Source organism: Orcinus orca, chromosome 19 (assembly GCF_937001465.1).
Source record: "Orcinus orca chromosome 19, mOrcOrc1.1, whole genome shotgun sequence".
NCBI lineage: Eukaryota > Metazoa > Chordata > Mammalia > Artiodactyla > Delphinidae > Orcinus > Orcinus orca.
The window spans coordinates 13539450-13559014 of NC_064577.1; the positions used below are offsets into that span (position 1 = coordinate 13539450).

A 19565-nucleotide genomic window follows, 5' to 3' on the forward strand; every position below is an offset into this window, starting at 1 on the left:
ATATGGACTATTTCATATTTGGGGGGATTAATAATTTAGCAAATGGGAAAAAATTAGATGCCTACAATACACGAAATGAATTTCAAATATTATAAAGATTTATGTGTTTTAAAAAAAGATAAAAAAGAGGAAAATTTAGATTATTAGGCAAAGTACTTCTATAATCCCTGGGTGTGAAAGGCCTTTCTAAGCAGTATCTCCCCTTCTCCTATAAGAAAAGGCCATAAATAAAAAGAGTGATAATTTCAAATAAAATTTTTTAAAAGTGTATACATATATTTTAAAGTCATTTATAAAATCAAAATCCAAATTAATAGAAAAAATATTTGCACCAAATATGCCAGATCAAAGCTTAGTTAACATATATATAAGGAACACTTGGAAATTAAGAAATAATAAGCTAGGTTAAGGACATGTATATAACAGGCAATTCATAAAGGAAGAAATACAAACATCCTATAAATATATGAAAAGATGTTCAATGGCATAAGTGATTTTAAGAATGCATATCGGGCTTCCCTGGTGGCGCACTGGTTGAGAGTCCGCCTGCCGATGCAGGGGACACGGGTTCGTGCCCCGGTCCGGGAATATCCCGCATGCCGCGGAGCGGCTGGGCCCGTGAGCCATGGCCGCTGAGCCTGCGCGTCCGGAGCCTGTGCTCCGCAACGGGAGAGGCCACAACAGTGAGAGGCCCACGTACCGCAAAAAAAAAAAAAGAAGAAATATCAAATCACTATGCTGTATACCCAAAACTAATATAATATTGTAAGTCAATTATGCTTCAATTAAAAAAATGAAGACAATAAAACTACACTAAAATATTTTATCTCACTTATATAGGGTTGGCAAAAATTCAGAAAATTGACAGCGCCCTCTGCTGGCCAGGCTGTGAAGCCAAAGGTGACAACTCCTGTGGAGGGGAATTTGGCAACAGGTAAAAAAAAAATCACATATGCTCTGGTTCTGAGAATTCACCCTTAAAAGAACCTCCACAAATACAAATACAAAAAAAAAAAAAATCACAAAGCTATTTATTGCAGCATTATTCATAACAGCAAAAGACTGGAAACACTCTAAATGCCCATTCTTAGGAGACAGGTTAATGAACTAGAGTATACACAACAGAGGACTATAAGGCCCTAAGAAAAACTGAGAAGATCTCAGTGCATTAATATCTCTATCATATATTATCACATGAAAAGAGCAAGATACAAAAGAGTAACTTTTGTGTCAAAGGAACAGAAATGAGAATACACACACACACACACACACACACACACACACACACACACACACACACACCTGAATGCCTACTTCTGCAAGAAGTCACACAGGAAGAATAAATGAGAAATTAATTTTAAAAAAAGGTTACCTCTAAGAAGCAGGTGAAGAAGGCATGGAAAAGAGTGGGATGGGGACAAGACTTTGAGTATACCTTTGTATATAATATTGACTTCTGAACTATGTAAATGTTCTACATATTAAAAATTGTATCAGCAAGGGTAGGGAAGAAAAGCAAACCCTGAAAATGAATATCAATAGATACAAAGGAGAGCATAAGACACAGAAAAAAAAGAAACAATTCTAATAGCTTTAGAACAGAATAACCTCAGTATCCTTAGGGGGATATTCTAAATTTTAAAAAAATAATAATAAAGACACAAACTCAAACTTTACTTATTGTCTGTAGTGGCCCTTGTGTAATGATTCTGAAACTACTTTCTATAAACTCTAAGAGAGACCAAATGAGCAAAAACATATCAATGCTTCTGGAAACCTGGGTTCTCACTGCAGGAGAAGGAAGGAAAATACTAATTTAGAATGGGGAAGTTACAAAGAAACCTGTGAATGTTGGATTAGAATCAAAAGTATTGGCATGGACTCACGGTTTTCTAAAAACCATATTTCCTCGCCAAATCCCACCATTGTTTTTTACAGCCCACAAGCGAAGGATGATTTTTTACATTTTTAAATGTAAAATGTAAAAAAACAAAAACGTTTATTATCCTTTTGTCGAGAATGGGTACTCAAAGAGGTGAGAACTTGGCCTCTTGTCCTGCAAAGCCTGACAGATTTACCATCTGGGGGAAAGTGTGCCAACCTTGGAACTACGCTATGAAATTGTTAGAAACTTTTTAAGGTAAAGTAGGAGAAATTATAGAGATGTCATGCTTCATTTAGTCCTAGTGATTAAATAACTATTAACTGATTGGTTGTAATGTCAATTTGACATGTGTAAGCATAAAGGCCATTATACATACACACACACATACACACAGAGTCAGAAAGGGGAGGGTTTTCAGACCTCAGAGCTCAAACAAATCATTTGAAGTACTCATTCCTGGTCTTACCTTGGTTGTATTTTCACCATTTCTTTCATACTGATTTCGTTGTTGAATTTTCTCAGCAATCTCTTGTGCAATTTGGCAGGTAGAATCGTAGGTGGAGAACCTGCATCAAAGTCATAAAGGGAGAAAAATGTTGAAGGTTCTTTAAAGGAAATTTCTGCATAATCTAAGTTTCAGTTTGTAATTCTAGTCACAAATGCAAACAGGAAGGGAGGATGAAAATTGTAAAAGTAATGGCAACCAGGGTTGAATGGTACCTAGTACAGGCTGGGCTCAATTCTCAAAGCTTCCTTTGTAATAACTCACTTAATCCACACAAGAACACTGGGAGGTGGGTCACCATCCCCATCATACATGTGAGAAAATCAGGCACAAAGAGGTAGAGCGACTTGCCCTATGGGTACCACCAGCTGCAAACCAAGGCTGCCTGGCCCTGAGCCTCTGCTCCTAGCCACTGTGCTATCTGACCGCTGATAAAGCATACAGATTCCTTCATTCACAAAACATTCAGCAAACATTTCTGGAGGGCCGCCTCTGTGCTGAGTACTGATCCAGGCACTGGAGAATAGAGCAGGGAACAAAATGGACGAAGTCCCTGCTTTCAAGGAGTTTAGCGAAGGGAGAAAGGCATCAAACAAACCAAAACATAGTATGTCAAGTGTTGCTATGGGCTAAGAAGGAAAATAAAGCAGGATAAAGGGATGGAGAGTGACAGGCCAGGTGAGCAGCTATTTGGGGAAGAGCTACACAGATCAGCAGGTAAGACGATGCTCTGGGGTCAAAGGACACACACCCACCTGACTCCTAAGCTTACCAGAATTCTCTCAAAGCAGGTCCTGAGCTTCTATTTGTTATTCAACAGTGTTGGGGGTTTTGAAGGATTCACAATCAATCCCCAATAGTCCCTTATTTTTTCCTTCGCTTACAGCCTTTTTACTTTTTATCTGTTTTACAGAAAATACTTAAGTGTGTACACACATTTCATCTCTCCTAAAGGCAGGGACTATGAATACACGACGAACCTATTTTCCAGGAGTGCCCAGTAAAAAATATTAAAATCTGCTGTTTAACCTAATGTTAAACACCAAGGGGGGAAAGCCACGGTGGGGGTGGGGATGGTGGTGTGCTGAATTGGGCGATTGGGAATGACATGTACACACTGATGTGTATAAAATTGATGACTAATAACAACCTGCTGTATAAAAAAATAAATACAATTAAATTAAAAAATTTTTTTAAAAACTAATACTAAACTTTCTTTGGGTTATTTGTATGGAAATATGTTAATATAAATGTTTCAGACATTACATGAAATTCCTAAAAATCTTATATGTTCTGGTATAATGTTGTAAGTCATAATTCTAGTTATTACTTTAAAATGTATATCTCAGAAATAACTAAATTTCATTGTCAATTGCATTATTATGAACTTTCATCAAATCTTTAACCGTGGTCATTTTTAAGTCTTTTGTCATTTACAGACAGTTCTGGGTGTACTCTGATGCTTTTGCAAAAATGTTCCTATAAAAGGGTTTCATCTTCAAGGAATTCATGGAAAAGACTCTGACAAGTACAGGTTTCTGGTAACTGACTATACTGCTGAACTGAATGAATAAGCATTTTCAGAACTCTAATGGGAAACTGATGAATTCATAAAAGTGTTAAGAAAAGATAAAGATGAAAAAAGAATTAATTACATGGGACTGAGTGAACTGATGAGGATGATTATAATTTTTGTGACTTTCTGTTTGAATAAAAAAAATGTTATGTAAATTTATGTAAAAAGAACTTAATGTAAAACAATGCCACTCTTCTCACTTATTTTCTCTTGTTTTGGAAAATACAGATATTTTCTGTTAAAAACATGATTTATACTGACATGTAATAGGTTGATTATTGTTATTATAAATGAATTAATAAATATTTTTAAGTTTCAAAAAAATATTAAAATCTGTTTAACCTAATGTTCCAATTTTTGTCTGAAAAAATAAGCAATCCATTTCTTAAAATCTCTGAATTCCCACATATCACTTGAACAATGAGGGGACCTGGCAAATGTCTCTGAATGAAGGAAAAATAAACAATCTCCAGTCGTTTCCCTTAGGAGTCTTACTACAGTAATTACAGCTATGGCTAACAACTGAGTATCTGATCTGGGCCAGGTCCTATGCTAAGAGCTGTACATTTTAAATTTAATAAGGATCCGATGAGGTAGTGTAACTGAGCAGAACCCTATGGGGCCTTCCTGGAACAGACCCCCATCCCCTTGTCCTCCTCCTGCCTCTCATCTATAGAAAAGCTCTAGTCTCCTAGGGCTTCCCTGAGTTCCAAAGAGTAAATTTAATCAGAGAAGTGAGAAGCAGGAATACAGTCAAGCAAAACAAAATAATAATAGTTTAGCCATTAAAGTCAAGGACCTTTGGTTACTCCTCAAGGGCTATAGATAATATTCTGAGCCGTGTCCTTTGAGCTGCTTTGCAGATACCGAAACCCCCGCCGGGTGGGAGAAGTAACTGTATGCTGCCCAAAAGGCACGTAGACCCCAGACCAACGGGAACCAGAAAGTGACTCCCAATTACCCGTCCACCAACCAATCAGAAGAGTGTCCACGAGCTGATCACGACCCCACAACGCCCTTCCCTCACCCTTTTTTTTTTTTTTGCGGTACGCAGGCCTCTCACTGGTGTGGCCTCTCCCGTCGCGGAGCACAGGCTCCGGGCGCGCAGGCTCAGTGGCCATGGCTCACGGGCCCAGCCGCTCCGCGGCATGTGGGATCTTCCCGGACCGGAGCACGAACCCGTGTCTCCCGCATCGGCAGGCGGACTCTCAACCACTGCGCCACCAGGGAAGCCCCCTCACCCTGTCTTTAAAAACCTTTCCCTGAAGGCCGTCAGGGAATTCAGATGTTTTAAGCACTAGCACTAGACTCCTTGCTTGGTGCTCTGCGATAAACGCTGCACTTTCCTTCACCGCAACATTGTATCAGTAGATTGGCTTTGCTGCATGCGGGCGAGTCAACCCAAGTTTGGTTCGCTAACAGTAGGATCCTTGGCAACTCACCGCTATAATCTAAAGTAGCATCATTCATATACATATATTCATGCATACCAAAAGACAGCAGGTGATATAAGACAATACACAATTAAGAAAGTAGGAGGGGAGACTTCCCTGGTGGTCCAGTGGTTGAGAATCCGCCTTCCAACGCAGGGGATGCGGGTGCGACCCCTGGTCAGGAAATTAAGATCCCCCATGCCGTGGGGAAGCTAAGCCCGTGGGCCAACAACTAAGACCTGAGGCAGCCAAAAGTAAATATATAAATATTAAAAAAAAAAAAAAAGAAAGAAAAAGAAAGTAGGAGGGAGGCTGATAAGAAAAACTGGATCCTGGTCCCAGGTTTACCACATTTTCCTCTTTTTCCCTGCATGTTGTCATCTATGAAAAGAGGTTCTGAGGTCTGGGACCGGAGTATAAATGGCGAGTGCATATTTCCGGAGTTCGGAAATGAGAGAAATTACTGTTGGCCGAGACAGATCTGATAAGGCTGGGCCAAGAGGTTACACCTTGGGCTGAACCACAAGGTCAAAGCAGGCCTCTCACTCCCACAAGAGGGAGGAGCACATTCTAGACGAGGTGAGAGGCACCGGGAACAAAGATGAAAGGGAGGGTAGGAGCCTGGCACGGTCGGCTGAGTGGTGGTCCTGGGTAGGAGGGTAAAGTATAAACTGGTATTGATGAGTCGAAGCTAGTTTCTGCAGAGCCTTGAACAGCAGGACAAGCTTTGACTTTTAGCAGAGAATCTGAGAGGTGTAGGGGACACTTGTACACATAGAGTGAGGCCTGGAAGAGGTTACATGAAACGCTGATGCCCAAACCCCAGATGTCTTCCTCATAATCCTCACGCTTTCATTTGAGCTCTAAAGAGCATTTCTGAAGCTTTGCTACACAGTTGAATCACCAAAGACCTAAAAAAAAAAAAAAAATCCTGGCTCCTACCCCAGGCATCATTCTGATTGAATTCGCACGGGGTTTGACCTGGACGTGAGGAGTTGTAAAGTTCCCCAGGTGATTTCAATCTGTAGCAAAGCTTGCGAACCACTGGCCTAGCTGTAATGGGCAACCTCATGATGGAATCAAGCACACAGGTACCTAAAATACTAGTTTAGGAAAAGTAACCTGAACTCCACGTACATAAATCACTGGGGGGATGAGAGAAGAGTGGCAAGAGACCAGTAGAAGACTTCTCCGGCTACTCAACGCAGTAACCAGCCACCAATATTTACTCTCTGTAAGCCATAAGGCTATAAAGGATTGGGCTACGGCAGAAAAGAAAAGAAAAAAAAATACTGGAGATTAGTGAACAATCTGATAGGAAGAGTGAGGAAAAAGTAGATGATTAGAGTTTTTAGGCCTAAGAGGATGGTGATGCCATGACAGAGGCTGTGGAACTGGAACAGAGAGAAAAAAAGTGGTAAAGCTGATTAACTTTAGCAAAGAACCCATTCAGAGACAGTCACCACCAGCTATTTCTATTACACAGTGAGCTTACCACTGGCTTTGATATGCCATTAAGAGAGTGACAGCCATATTCCATTTCTAAACAGTAGAACGCTACTCAGGAGTAAAGCATCACTGAGCTATGCTATTTCAATAGCAGGAGAGCAAAGCTGTAGTCAAGTCTGTTTTATAGATTTTTCCAAGTCCTATTCCATACTCCTTTCTGCTCCCGTGAGCAGCAACCTACTTTGCAAGGAAGCTGACCTAGCACAGCACAGTCCCTCATTGTTTCACTTTCAACAAATGAGAAAGCTGCTGAGTCAAACTACTTGAGAGGAACAGGAAAACTTATCAGTGCTTTTTCAACATTAACTGTGGAAGAGGCCCAGGGTTCAGTGATAGCTTCTACCAACCTAAATGGATACCCTGGGGCCTCTACCTTATTTCTAAGCTTTATTTCCTACCTTATGTGTAAAATGAGGGAGTTAGCTTCCAGGAAGTGGAGGGCAACTTAGCCCTTGGACCCAGTAGTTCCACTTCTAGGGAGTGAGCCAAGGAAATAAGAGATGGAACAAAAGGGCAGTCTTTGTAATTAAAAAAAATAAAACCCAAAAAATCCCTCACATTTTTTAAAGGGTACAAAGAGGGGAATGATTAAATCATAGTGCATCAAGGTCATTCATATGATGCACTATTAAGCACCATTAAAATTGTGTCTTCAGGGCTTCCCTGGTGGCGCAGTGGTTGGGAGTCCGCCTGCCGATGCAGGGGACACGGGTTCGTGCCCCGGTCCGGGAAGATCCCACATGCTGCGGAGCGGCTGGGCCCATGAGCCATGGCCACTGAGCCTGCACGTCCGGAGCCTGTGCTCTGCAACCGGAGAGGCCACAACAGTGAGAGGCCCGTGTACCGCAAAAAAAAAAAAAAAAAAATTGTGTTTTCAGTGAATATTTAATGATATGGAGGAATGTTCCCTGTTTTGTAAAATATACAGGGGTGTGTGTATATGTATACACACATATATATAGACACACACACATATATTATACAAAGTAATGAATTCATTTTAAAAATCAACAGTGCCAGGCTTCCCTGGTGACGCAGTGGTTGAGAATCCGCCTGTCAATGCAGGAGACACGGGTTCGAGCCCTGGTCCGGGAAGATCCCAAATGCCGCGGAGCAGCTAAGCCCGTGCACCGCAACTACTAAGCCTGCGCTCTAGGGCCCACGAGCCACAACTACTGAAGACCGTGCCTAGAGCCCGTGCTCTGCAACAAGAGAAGCCACCGCAGTGAGAAGCCCTCGAGTAGCCCCCGCTCGCCACAACCAGAGAAAAGCCCACGCGCAGCAAAAAAGACAGAGCGCAGCCAAAAATTAATTAATTAATTTAAAAAAATCAACAGTGGCAATTATTCCAAATGATAAGAGTTAAAGATGGGGGTTTTTTCCTTTGCAAATTTTCAATATTTTCTAAATTTTCTATCGGGGTGTTAAAATAAGGTGAAAAAAAATTAGTGTTAAATCAATTAAGCCATTGGCCCAGATAATCTAGATCCCAGGTAGATTAACTTTGATTTTTCAAAGTTAATCTCTTAATATCCAGACTATCTGCAACTTAAACAATAAACTATGTTACAAGTTACTAATATGACATATTCTCCAAAAGAACCGTGTTGAGCTATAGCATTTTAAATTAGTAAGCAAAAAGCTCAAGTCCAATACACTATAGGAATAGGTTCTTCGTATCAGAACTTGTGTCTTTCATCATCCAGTCAGTCCTTGGGACTTAACTGTTGAATAAAAGGCCCTTATCACCTATTGTTTTACTGCAGAAGTTGCTGCCATAGCAAGTCTTCGTGGTACTAAAATACCTTATCAACGGCATAATTTCCCTCCCAGATTCCTCTAAGTTTTTTGAAGGGCCCACAAGATCTAGATGCTAGCGCCAACTGGTTACTAACTCGCTGATGACCATGAATTCTGAACCTCGGTTTCTCCACCTGGGAAATAAGAAGGTTCACCAGATACACTGGCGTTCCACAAAAAGGTCACTCGGACTTCACTTTCGCAGGAGTCCAGGGAAGCCTACATCAGCCATCTCCACAACCACGATGGGCGGGAATCCGGGAGATGCAGCCAAGAAGGGCTAAAGGAATGCTCAGAGATTCGGCACTGGAACTCAGCTCCTCAGGGGTCCGCCGGGTCTCCCGCCCCGGCCACCCCTGTCAAGACCGAGGGTGTCGGGATGCGGCAGAGCCCAGCCCCTCAAACCCCGTCCCCGGCAGCAGGGGAAGGGGCCTTGCTCCCCTCCCCTCATCCCGAAAGGCCTCCAGCCCTAATGCCTAGCGACCGCCCGTTCCCCAGCAGCACGGCCTCCCCCGGGACGGTCCGCGTGCAGCCTCCCTCTCCCCGGGCTCACCAGGGGTCCGGGGCCATGGTGCAGTCTCCACCCACTCCTCGGACACTTCCTGCTCGCAACAGCTGACTACGGCGGCCCGCGCGGCTCACACCCCGCGGCTCGACCCGTGCGCGACGGGAACCTGAAGTTTGCACAGTGAATATACGTACCCCAAGGCCTCCAAACTGTGATGAAGAAAGGAAAGCGCTCCCCCGGGGAACTGTAGGTTGGAGCAATCGGGTCCCACTAAGAGACGCGAACAGTTGGGTGCAATTAAAATAAAATTGTTTTTGAACAAAATCTAAGCATTTTTCCCAGGTAGGTGGGAGCACCTCAAGACCTCTAGCAGTTACTTAACATTTTATCCTGCTTAAAACAAAAACAAACAAACAAACAAACAAACAAACAATGGATTGTGGTGATAGTTGCACAACTATATAAATTTACTAAAGCCCACTTTAAGTAAATTCTCTATATAATTTATACCTCAGTATAGTTAAAAAAACCTTTTTGTCCTGCTTCAAACATGGGACCCAAAGAAGTATCAATTATATATTGTCTTATAGCAGCCTTCCCATCAGAGGCAATTCTTCAATTCTTAAATGCCATTAGGAGCTTAATTATATAGTTACCCCAAAGGTCACACACTCTTTACATGGGACAGGAGGGAATTAGTTCTGTGCATTTAGTGCCCCTTAAATTTCCAGAGAAATACTAGAAGGTAGAAAGAACGGCTCTTTCCGTTTGCAAGAGAGCAGAAGGACTCGAACTCCTTCGGCTGGGTTTCAGCGCAGGCGTTGATCTGGCGCGCATGCGCAAGTCCGTTACCATAACGACCGGAAGACGCTGCACCTCTGGAGGCTGAGAGTAACGTAAGCGGAGTCTCCGGGTGATGGAGACCCAAACTTCGCCCAAGGATGAGGTGGCTGAGGTGGCCGAGCTGGAGCTTGAGGCCGTGATCGGATTCAATGGTGAGACCTAGAGCACGTCTGGGTTGGGCGGTTTAGGAACCCCAGGGACACGTAGTGCAAACAGGGAGAGTGAGACCCCAGGTAGCACCTGGAAGGCAGCTTGGGACGCTGGCATGGGCGAAGCACTGGGGACCCAGAGAGCTCCTCCTCCCCAAAAGTCTTAGAGAGTCACATCCTCACTCCAAGCCTCAAAGAACGGGATGGGTTTTGCCTAAAAGGAACGAAATGCCTCCTCCTCCTTAAGGATAAGTAAGTGTGACTTGAAAGCCTTCTCCCAATAGTCAGCTCTCCCCTGGCTCTAAGCCCCACACAACCCGCAATACTGCCTGCCCCTCGGTAACCACCTACAGAATCCGTGTAGGCCCCTGGGACCACCTTCTGATGTACTAATGAGAAGGGGCTGGGGGGGAGGGGGGATTCTAATGGTGAGGATTTCAGTCCACGACAGAAGGCGAAGAGGACGCCAGGGGGAGCTGGAGAGGAGAGATGCTTTGGTCAGAGGAGGCCTGGTTGTTCTGCCTAAATCTGACTTATGACCCCCTCCTATTTGCAACATGAAGGGGGGAAATGCTGTTTGGTTTTCTGAGAAGGATGAAAACAAGCAATGGGTTGCATTTTTTAAAAAGCAAACTTTTTATGGCTGAATAATATTCCATTGTATATATGTGCCACATCTTCTTTATCCATTCATCTGTCGATGGACTACTACTCAGCCATAACAAGAAACGAAATTGAATTATTTGTACTGAGGTGGATGGACCTAGAGTCTGTCATACAGAGTGAGGTAAGTCAGAAAGAGAGAAACAAATACCGTATGCTAACGCACATATATGGAATCTAAAAATAAAAAATGGTACTGATGAACCTAGTAGCAGGGCAGGAATAAAGAAGTAGACATAGAGAATGGATTTGAGGACACAGTGGGGAGGGGAAGCTGGGGCAAAGTGAGAGTAGCATTGACATATATACACTACCAAATGTAAAATAGCTAGTGGGAGGCAGCAGCATAGCACAGGGAGATCAGCTCGGTGCTTTGCAATGACTTAGAGTCGTGGGATAGAGGCTCAAGAGGGAGGGGATATATGTATGCATACGGCTGATTGACTTCGTTGTACAACAGAAACTAACACAGTATTGTGAAGCAATAAAGATCTATTTTTTTAAAAAAAGCAAACTTTTAAAAAAGTGCATTGTGATGCCTGAAATCTTTAAAATTGTGGTAATGTAGACACAGAACAATCAAAGGCTAAAGTGTTAGCACATTCTAGGACTTGGCTCTTGAGTCTTCGTTTTAGGTTAACAGTCTCTGATAGAAAGTGGGCATTTAGTGCATCCAGATACTGGCCCTCTTTAGAGCTGATCACCAGGTCATTGGTAAAGGATGTGGATGACCTGCTATGAGGGCAAAGGGTCACAATGGTGACCAGCAGAGAGCCCTGCTACTGAATTTGTGCTGTTTTGTGGCACTCAAAGACCAAATATATGGTCAATTATACCTCAGTGTCTCCCATGGCAATTATCTTGGCCTTTCAAAATTGAATAAACTTAATTGAATTGTTTCTACCTTCTTGATTTTGTGACAATTTATATTTTTTCAGAGTCAAATATGCATTTATCTAGAACTACTCTGTGCCAAATAGTATGCTGTGCACCGAGAATACAGTGTAATACAGGGGTAAATCCATGGCCATACTTAAGAACAAGAATTTAGAAAATTGGAAAAATACAGCGAAATGGAAAAAAAATCAGCCATCATTGCATATCCTAAAGATATCACTGTTAAACTTTTGGTATGATCCTTTGAAATATACATTGACATATAAATTTTTTCCACAAAAGTGGTCTCATGCTGATATATTCTCTTATAATCAGATTTTTTTTCCACGTAGGGTGCCATGCAAATCTTTCCTTAGCAGTAAATATACTCTATGCCATAATTTTAATATAATATTCTGTTGCATAGATATGCCCCAATTTATTTAACCAATGTCCTGTTAAAAATTTAGTATACCTTACATTTTTTTGCATTTATTTTTAAATGCTACAAAGAACATCTGCATAGCTAAATCTTTCAACTCTTTAACTTTTTCCTTGGGATAAATTCTGAGTACATCTTAAAGAATTTTGATGTATCCTCCAAATGCCATACAAAATGTATACCAAAAAGACATATATGCGAATGGTTATAGTAGCATTATTTCAAATAGCTAAAAACTACAACCAAAATGTCCATCAAAAGTAGAAAGGACTAATAAATTGGTATATTCATAGAATGGATTACTCTGAAGCAATGAAAAAGAATGAACTACATACAGAGGGCAGAAAAATCTGTCCGCGGTTGGCAGAACTCACGGATGCCGAGGGCCGACTGTAGTACACACTTCTGTGTAAGGAACTCGCGCATCCGCGTGTTTTGGTATCCGCATGTTTTGGTATCTGCGGGGTTCCTGGAGCCAATCCTCCACCGATGCAGAGGGACCGCTGTAGTGCTACACGCAACAATGTGGATAGATTTCACAAACATAATGTTGAATGAAAAAAGCCAGATGTGACAGAATACGTACTGTACAGTATAATTCCATTCATATAAAGTTCTAAGATGAGGAAAATTAATTTACAGGAATAGAAGTCAAAGCAGCAATTACCTTTGGGGAGATGTAGCCTGGGAGAAGGCAGATGGGGAATGTCTGGGGTGTGGTTATAATCGGCTTCTTGATCCGGGCTGTAGTTATATGGGTTTGTTGGTAAAAAGTGACTGAGTTTCCTGTAATTTTGCCTTCAATGCAACACGTTTACGTAAAAAGTCTATACTACTTGTCGGAAAATAACCAAAGTTTTATGAAAGTGTGGGAGAAAGCTTCTATTCTAGGTTTGAATGGGGTCAAAGGTTAATTCAAGTAGTCTCTTTTTTTTTTTTTGGCTGCATTGGGTCTTCCTTGCTGCGCGCCACCTTTCTCTAGTTGTGGCCAGCGGGGGCTACTTTTCATCGCGGTGCGTGTGGGCTTCTCACTGCCCTGGCTTCTCTTGTTGCGGGTTGCGGAGCCGGGCTCTAGGCGTGCGGGCTTCAGTAGTTGTGGCATGTGGGCTCAGTAGCTGTGGCTTGAGGGCTCTAGAGTGCAGGCTCAGTAGTTGTGTTGCCCAGACTTAGTCGCTCCGTGGCATGTGGGATCTTCCTGGACCAGGGCTGGAGCCCGTGTCCCCTGCATTGGCAGGCAGATTCTTAACCACTGCACCACCAGGGAAGCCCTCAAGTAGTCTTTAAAGTTGGGTAGGAGTCGGTGAGTAAATATCCCAGGGAACAGACATAGGGTGAGCCAAGGAGGAAGGGGGAGAGTGTGGGGTCAGTTGGGGAATGGCAAACACTTGGCTGGCTTCAGTGTCATGGACTGGCAGGATAATACAGTAAAGAGAGCCTGGGATTCGATTTTGGAGGCCTTAAACACCAGGTAATGGAGTTTAGTAGCTCTCACATGGAAACAAATCAGAAGCAAAAGCAAAGCCCCTTTTATCATGGTGACACTAGCACTCATTGTAGAGTTACATGATAGTTTATGAGTTTTAACTTGAGGGTGTAAATATGTAAGTGTACTTGAATCTTCCAGGTACTGTACATTTTCAGTTCTCTCTCCTATAACACTGTCTGATTCTTTCTCCCTCTAGAGAGACAACCATTATCCTGAAGTTAGTGTACCCTTCCCAGCTATGTTTTAAAATTTCACTATATATGTAAAATATTAAATATACTATATGTGATATACTATATATAAATTGTATATGTTTACATGTTCTTATATTTTATAATCTTTTAAAAAGATTAATCTTCTGTTTTATTGCACATTTGAAACCTGCTTTTTTTCACCCAACATTACTTGGGTGATGATTTAATTTGCTTTAAATATCTATTTCCCTGTTGATGGGTTTTTATTCATTTACCACTTTTTACTAATATAAACAACGGCACAGTGAACACCTTTGTACATGGCCCATAAGCACAACTGCAAGTATTTCTCTAGGTTATATACTGAAGAGTAGATCTCGGTCCTAGGATACGTACATGTATTCAATGATGCTCAATACAGACACATTTTCCAAAGCAATTCTACCAATTTACCCTCCCATTAAGCAGTCTGTGAGCGTTGCCTTTGCTGCACATCACTAATGCCTGGTACTGTCCGCCTACTTAATTTTAGCCATTAGGATGGAAATGAAATGGTATCTCGTTTTGGATATAATTTGCATTTCCCTGGTCACTTGTGCAGCTGCATATCTTTCTATGTGTTTTCTGGCTTTTGAATTTCCTCCATCATAAATTGCTTCCTCATAGCCTTTGCTCATTTTTCTGACGGGCAGTTTGTATTTTTCTTATTGCTTCATGGTAGTTCTTTATATATTCTGCTGGGTATGATTCTCTGTCTGTTATTACGGACATTGCAAATATCTTCTCCTGGTTTGGGTTTTCTTTTCATTTTGTCTTTTGTCATTAGTTTTTTATTTATTTATTTTTTTGGCTGTGCCATGTGGCTTTCAGGATCTCAGTTCCCTGACCAGGGATTGAACTCGGGCCACGGCAGTGAAAGCCCAGAATTCTAACCACTAGGCCACCAGGGAACTCCCAGGAAGTTTGTGATTTTTAACATAACTGGATGCACATATTGGCCTCCGCTGTTAGGATTTGCTCTTTTGTGTCACGTTCTAGTCATTTCATACGACTTGTATGTACATTAAGTCTTGTTTTTCACATTTAGGTCCGTGATCTATCTGGAATGTATTGTTTATGGATGGTGTGAAGTAGGGATCTAAGTTTACTTTTACCCTATGGATAGCCATATAATTGTTTATAAGGAGGCTGCAATGAGAAAAACTAAGTATACATTTCACAAGGACAAGATCACCCCCAGACACAAACCTTAGTATTATGAGAACTGACTGCAGAAAAAAGGAGCGATGATCACAATGAAAGTGAAAGAAATCATTTATTCAATTAATATATTTGGCCGTTTGAAGAAAAAAAATCTGTCTAGCTACTGGAATCACATTATGCATCAAACTAAATTCCAGAGGGAGTTAAATATAAAAGCTGAGTTCATTAAGGACCAGAAAACTATATTAATAAATATCTGTGACTCTTCTGATGGGGAAGGAAATAGCAATTAAAAAAAGATGTTACACTACCAAGAAGTAAACAAAATAAATGTGTGAGATCTTTATGAAGAAACATTAGAAATGCCGCCAGGGAGCATAAAAGGAGACTTCATGGAAAAACATACCCTGCTTTTAGAAAGGACATATAATGTATTATTATAAAAATTGTTTTTCCTTAAATTAATCTATACATTTAATGCCACTCCCCTAAATACAAACATGAGTTTTTCAAGTACTCAAGCTGACTTTAAAGTGTATATTGTAAAATAGATATGAAAAATAACCAAAACAATTCTGACCAAAGATGAGTAACAAGGGAGGACTCATGTCTATTTCATATTAGAACATATTACAAAGATTTATAATTGTTGAGGTGGTTCTTGGCAAATATCTGGAGGATTGGGGTCTCACTATGAGAAGTCCTAGGATTCTTCAGCCTGCCAGAGACTTAGAACGAAAACCCCAATTTTTATCTTTACCAAACTTCCGCCCAAGGTAGTGAATTCACGTTCTCCCTATGGCTATGCGCTCACCCAGACAGGCTTCTCCTGCTTCATGTGCTCTGTGCTTATCAGAATTACAAACACTGGACCTAGGTCTGAAGTGAGGTTCCTGGACCAGCAACAGCAACACCAGCATCACTTGGGAGCTTGTCGGAAATGCAGTATCTCGGGCCCTCCCCAGACCTAAAATCAGAATCTGCATTTTAACCGGAGCCCCTGGGGACTTTTATGCACCTTAAAGTTTGAGAAGCTTATATATTATTAGACCAACCTTCTTGTCAGTGGAATAAAATTACCTATCACCCCTCCCTGACACACACACACACACAACACACACATTTTAGTTGAACTAAGGCTTATTTCAAAAGCGTTCTTTTGTGCTCAATTTAAATAAAAACCACCAGCCACTTCTGCCCCTGACTTATTTTTTAATTTTTTACTCTTATTTTTAATCTCTCTTTTAGGACATGTCCCCGCTGGTCTAAAATGCCATCCCGACCAGGAGCATCTGGTTTATCCTCTGGGTTGCACCATCCTCATTCAGGCACTAAATACTCAGGAACAGAATTTCCTACACGGTCATGGCAACAATGTCTCCTGTGTGACCATCTCCAAGAGCGGAGTTTACCTTGCTTCCGGACAAGTCACATTCATGGGCTTCAAGGTGAATAAACTAAAAAATCATTCATTCTCAATAGATTTAGCAGTGCCTCCCAAGAAAAACTGCCCACTTCAGAATAGCTCTGTGCTACCCTGTTTACACCCTTCCTCCTCTTCCTTTGAACCCTCTCGGAACTCATTTTCATCCTATCAGGCTGAGAGCGGAGGAACCTGGTGGTTTTATACCCGATGGTGCAACTTGTGACCGGTAATGCTCAGAAACAAACGTCCCTGATTACAACTGTGTCCATCTTGTTGCTGTCGTGTTTGTAAGACCTGCTCTAATTTCTAGAAAAGTGACGAATGATTATTTCTCACCGAGAGGGGTAGCTATCTCTTCCAGTTCTTTCAAAGCCTGTCTGTGATCTGACAGTGTATTCTTGCTCCCAGGCGGATATCATTTTGTGGCATTATAAGAAAAGGGAGCTGATTGCTCGGCTATCGCTTCACAAGGGCAAAATTGAAGCTCTGGCCTTTTCACCAAATGATCTGTACTTGGTATCACTAGGAGGCCCAGATGATGGAAGGTAATGAACTAAGCATACTTACCTATTTTCCGCCCTGCATATTTCTAGATGTGTTAAGTACCCTCTCCTTTCTAACATTCTCTGTTTGCCCATCTATAGAGCGTGTGTGGTGTGAAAACGCTGTGACGAAAATATTATGGGATGCTGATTCTCAAGCCTGCCAGTGCATTGAAATCAACTGGGAGTTTTAGAAAATTACTGAGGGTTGGCTCCACCTTCAGAGACTTTGACCACTCGGCCTTAAGAGTTAGAAAGACTTCCCAGGTGATTCTAATGTGCAACTAAATCGAGAACCATTGCTGTAAAAGATGACATCATCTTGTCACCATAATTCTCATCATAGACAACAGCTGATTTTTTTTATTGCGCACTTACTATGGGACACGTGTGTGCTGAGTCACTTGACTTCATTATCTCATTTAAGCCTCATGACAACTCCATGAGGTGGGAGCTATTGGAACCATATGACTGATGAGGAACTAAACTCACCAGCTGCTAAGTAGCAGAGCTGGGGGACAAACCCTGGCAGTGTGACTCCAGAGGTGGCATTTTAAATTTTTTAACTTGCCTCACCAAGACATGATCTTGGCGCTCAAGGATCTCACAGTCAAGTTTAGTAGGGAGAGAATACATACAAATGAAATTGTGGGGGGAAAAGTATTTCAAAGCCTTATATTAGGAATAAAAATCAATGTAGTACCTATTCCTGTGTTAATGCTAAAGGAACATCATTTATAGAAGAAAAATAACACCTGAGGTTTGTGTAGGATTTAATACTTTGGTGCACTTTCACAGATATTTTCTTGTTTGAGATCCACAGGTTAATTACAATGGAAATTTACATCTGTGTGTACTTGCATATTGACAGTTCTCTTAATATATAGCAAATCAACAAAATCATCACGAGATTTCCTCCTTTCACGGTCATTCTCTTGCCGTGTAAATAATCAGACTTCCCTGGCTTATCCCCATTTGACTGTTTTGGGTTTTTTTTTTGGTAAGAAATGCATCCAGAAATCAGCTATCAACATTCTTAGCTCAACTTAAGGCAGTTGTTCTCAGTCTTGTGTGCACATTGAAATCACCTGAGGAAATAAGACCCCTGATGCCTGGGTCCCAGCCCCAGAGGCTTTTCAAGCCTGGCAGTTATCACCCCCCACCCCCAGACCCTGCTGAAGAGTTGCTAAGGCTAGGCCTTGGGGGGAGAATAAAACGGCTCCTTAACCGAGACTAATCTGCAAAACTGTCATCTCCTCTGTAATCTTAAGCTTGATTTTAGGCTCTCGAAGATTTGCTTACGGAAAACTGGAGATGTTGAGAAAAACATTCTCAAGAAAGTTTCTTCTCGAAAGAAAAACAAATTTTGCTGTACTAGGAAAATGCAATATGCCCATCCCTGAATAGTCACGGTGGTGAAAAGCATGGGGTCCTGTTGATTGCTTCTGTATAGTCATGGGTCAACCCTGACCGTGTGGGAGGGTCCATTCTACCCAAACCACCTGGCGTCTCCACAGAGGGGGAGAAGCAGAAGGGGTGCTGGGAACTAGAGTGGACACTCTAGAATTTGCATATGCATACATTTTGAATATTTTGTAACCTATCTGTGAAGCCTTTGCATTAATGTTATTGTACTATCAGTGTTGTACTACAACCTGCTTTTGACTAACTTTATACCAAGGATATCTTCTATGTGTATATATGTGGACAATACATATCGCTCTTTGCAGCAACTGTATGCTATTCAATTGTATGGATATGCTGGAATTTATTTGGCCAGCTATCTATGTTGGTGCCTTTTATTTATTTTTAAATCTTAAAATTGTTTTTGAAAAATTAAAGCTATACCTGTTCATGGTTTACAAAGCAAGTGTGTTGTCCTACTATGCAGAAGGATTCAAAATTTGTATCCCCTCCACCATGAAGAGTTCTACTGTCCAGAGGCACTTGGATTCTTTTTTTTTTTTACAGCCCTATTGAGATACATTTCACATACCATGAAATCCACTCATTCAAGATGTACAGTCAGGTGGTTTTTAGTATAGTGGTTAGTTGAGTGGGTTTGTTTGTTTTTTTTTTTGCCAGAATACTTCCCCAAGGACATTTTTTACGTGTTATATTGTGCAACCTTTGCCACAAAGGTTTTAGACCATTTTCAACACCTCAAAAAGAAACCCAGTGCCCATCAGCCATCACTCCCAATTCCTGCTCCACCACTGCCCCTGCCCCAGCCTCAGGCAACCACTAACCTACTTTCTGTGTGTATAGATCTGCCTGCTCTGTATGTTTCACGTAAATGAAATAATACAATATGCGGCCTTTTGTGACTGTTTTCACGTTGTGTGGATATACCACATTTTCCTTACCCATTCATTAATGTATAGACTTCTGGGTCATTTCCACTTTTAGGCTACTATTAATAATGCTGTTAGCAACATTTGCGTACAAGATTTTGTGTGGATGTACATTTTCATTTCTCTTGGGTACGAGGTTTTAACAGTCTTTTTTGATATTGGTTCCTCTAG

The 19565-nt window shown here is 41.5% G+C and overlaps 2 protein-coding genes across 4 annotated transcripts in view; one reads left to right on the forward strand and one right to left on the reverse strand.

The window, feature by feature from the left end:
* Nucleotides 1-9398, reverse strand: part of STX8 (syntaxin 8) — a 240041-nt gene extending 230643 nt beyond the window's left edge. The window contains exons 1-2 of one of the 3 annotated variants that reach the window (XM_004266848.3): nt 9262-9396; nt 2352-2451 (exon numbers count right to left, since the gene is read on the reverse strand). In XM_004266848.3, coding sequence (XP_004266896.1) covers nt 2352-2451; nt 9262-9278 — 117 coding nt within the window. In that variant the 5' untranslated portion in view covers nt 9279-9396. Of the gene's footprint in view, nt 1-2351; nt 2452-9261 lie in introns of all 3 variants that reach the window. The other 2 variants (XM_049701681.1, XM_033422863.2) reach the window with 2 other exon arrangements.
* A 680-nt stretch (nt 9399-10078) lies between these two features.
* Nucleotides 10079-19565, forward strand: part of CFAP52 (cilia and flagella associated protein 52) — a 36805-nt gene continuing 27318 nt past the window's right edge. The window contains exons 1-3 of the mRNA XM_033422859.2: nt 10079-10211; nt 16321-16520; nt 16907-17043. Of these exons, the coding sequence (XP_033278750.1) occupies nt 10133-10211; nt 16321-16520; nt 16907-17043 (416 nt within the window). The 5' untranslated portion in view covers nt 10079-10132. The remainder of the gene's footprint in view (nt 10212-16320; nt 16521-16906; nt 17044-19565) is intronic.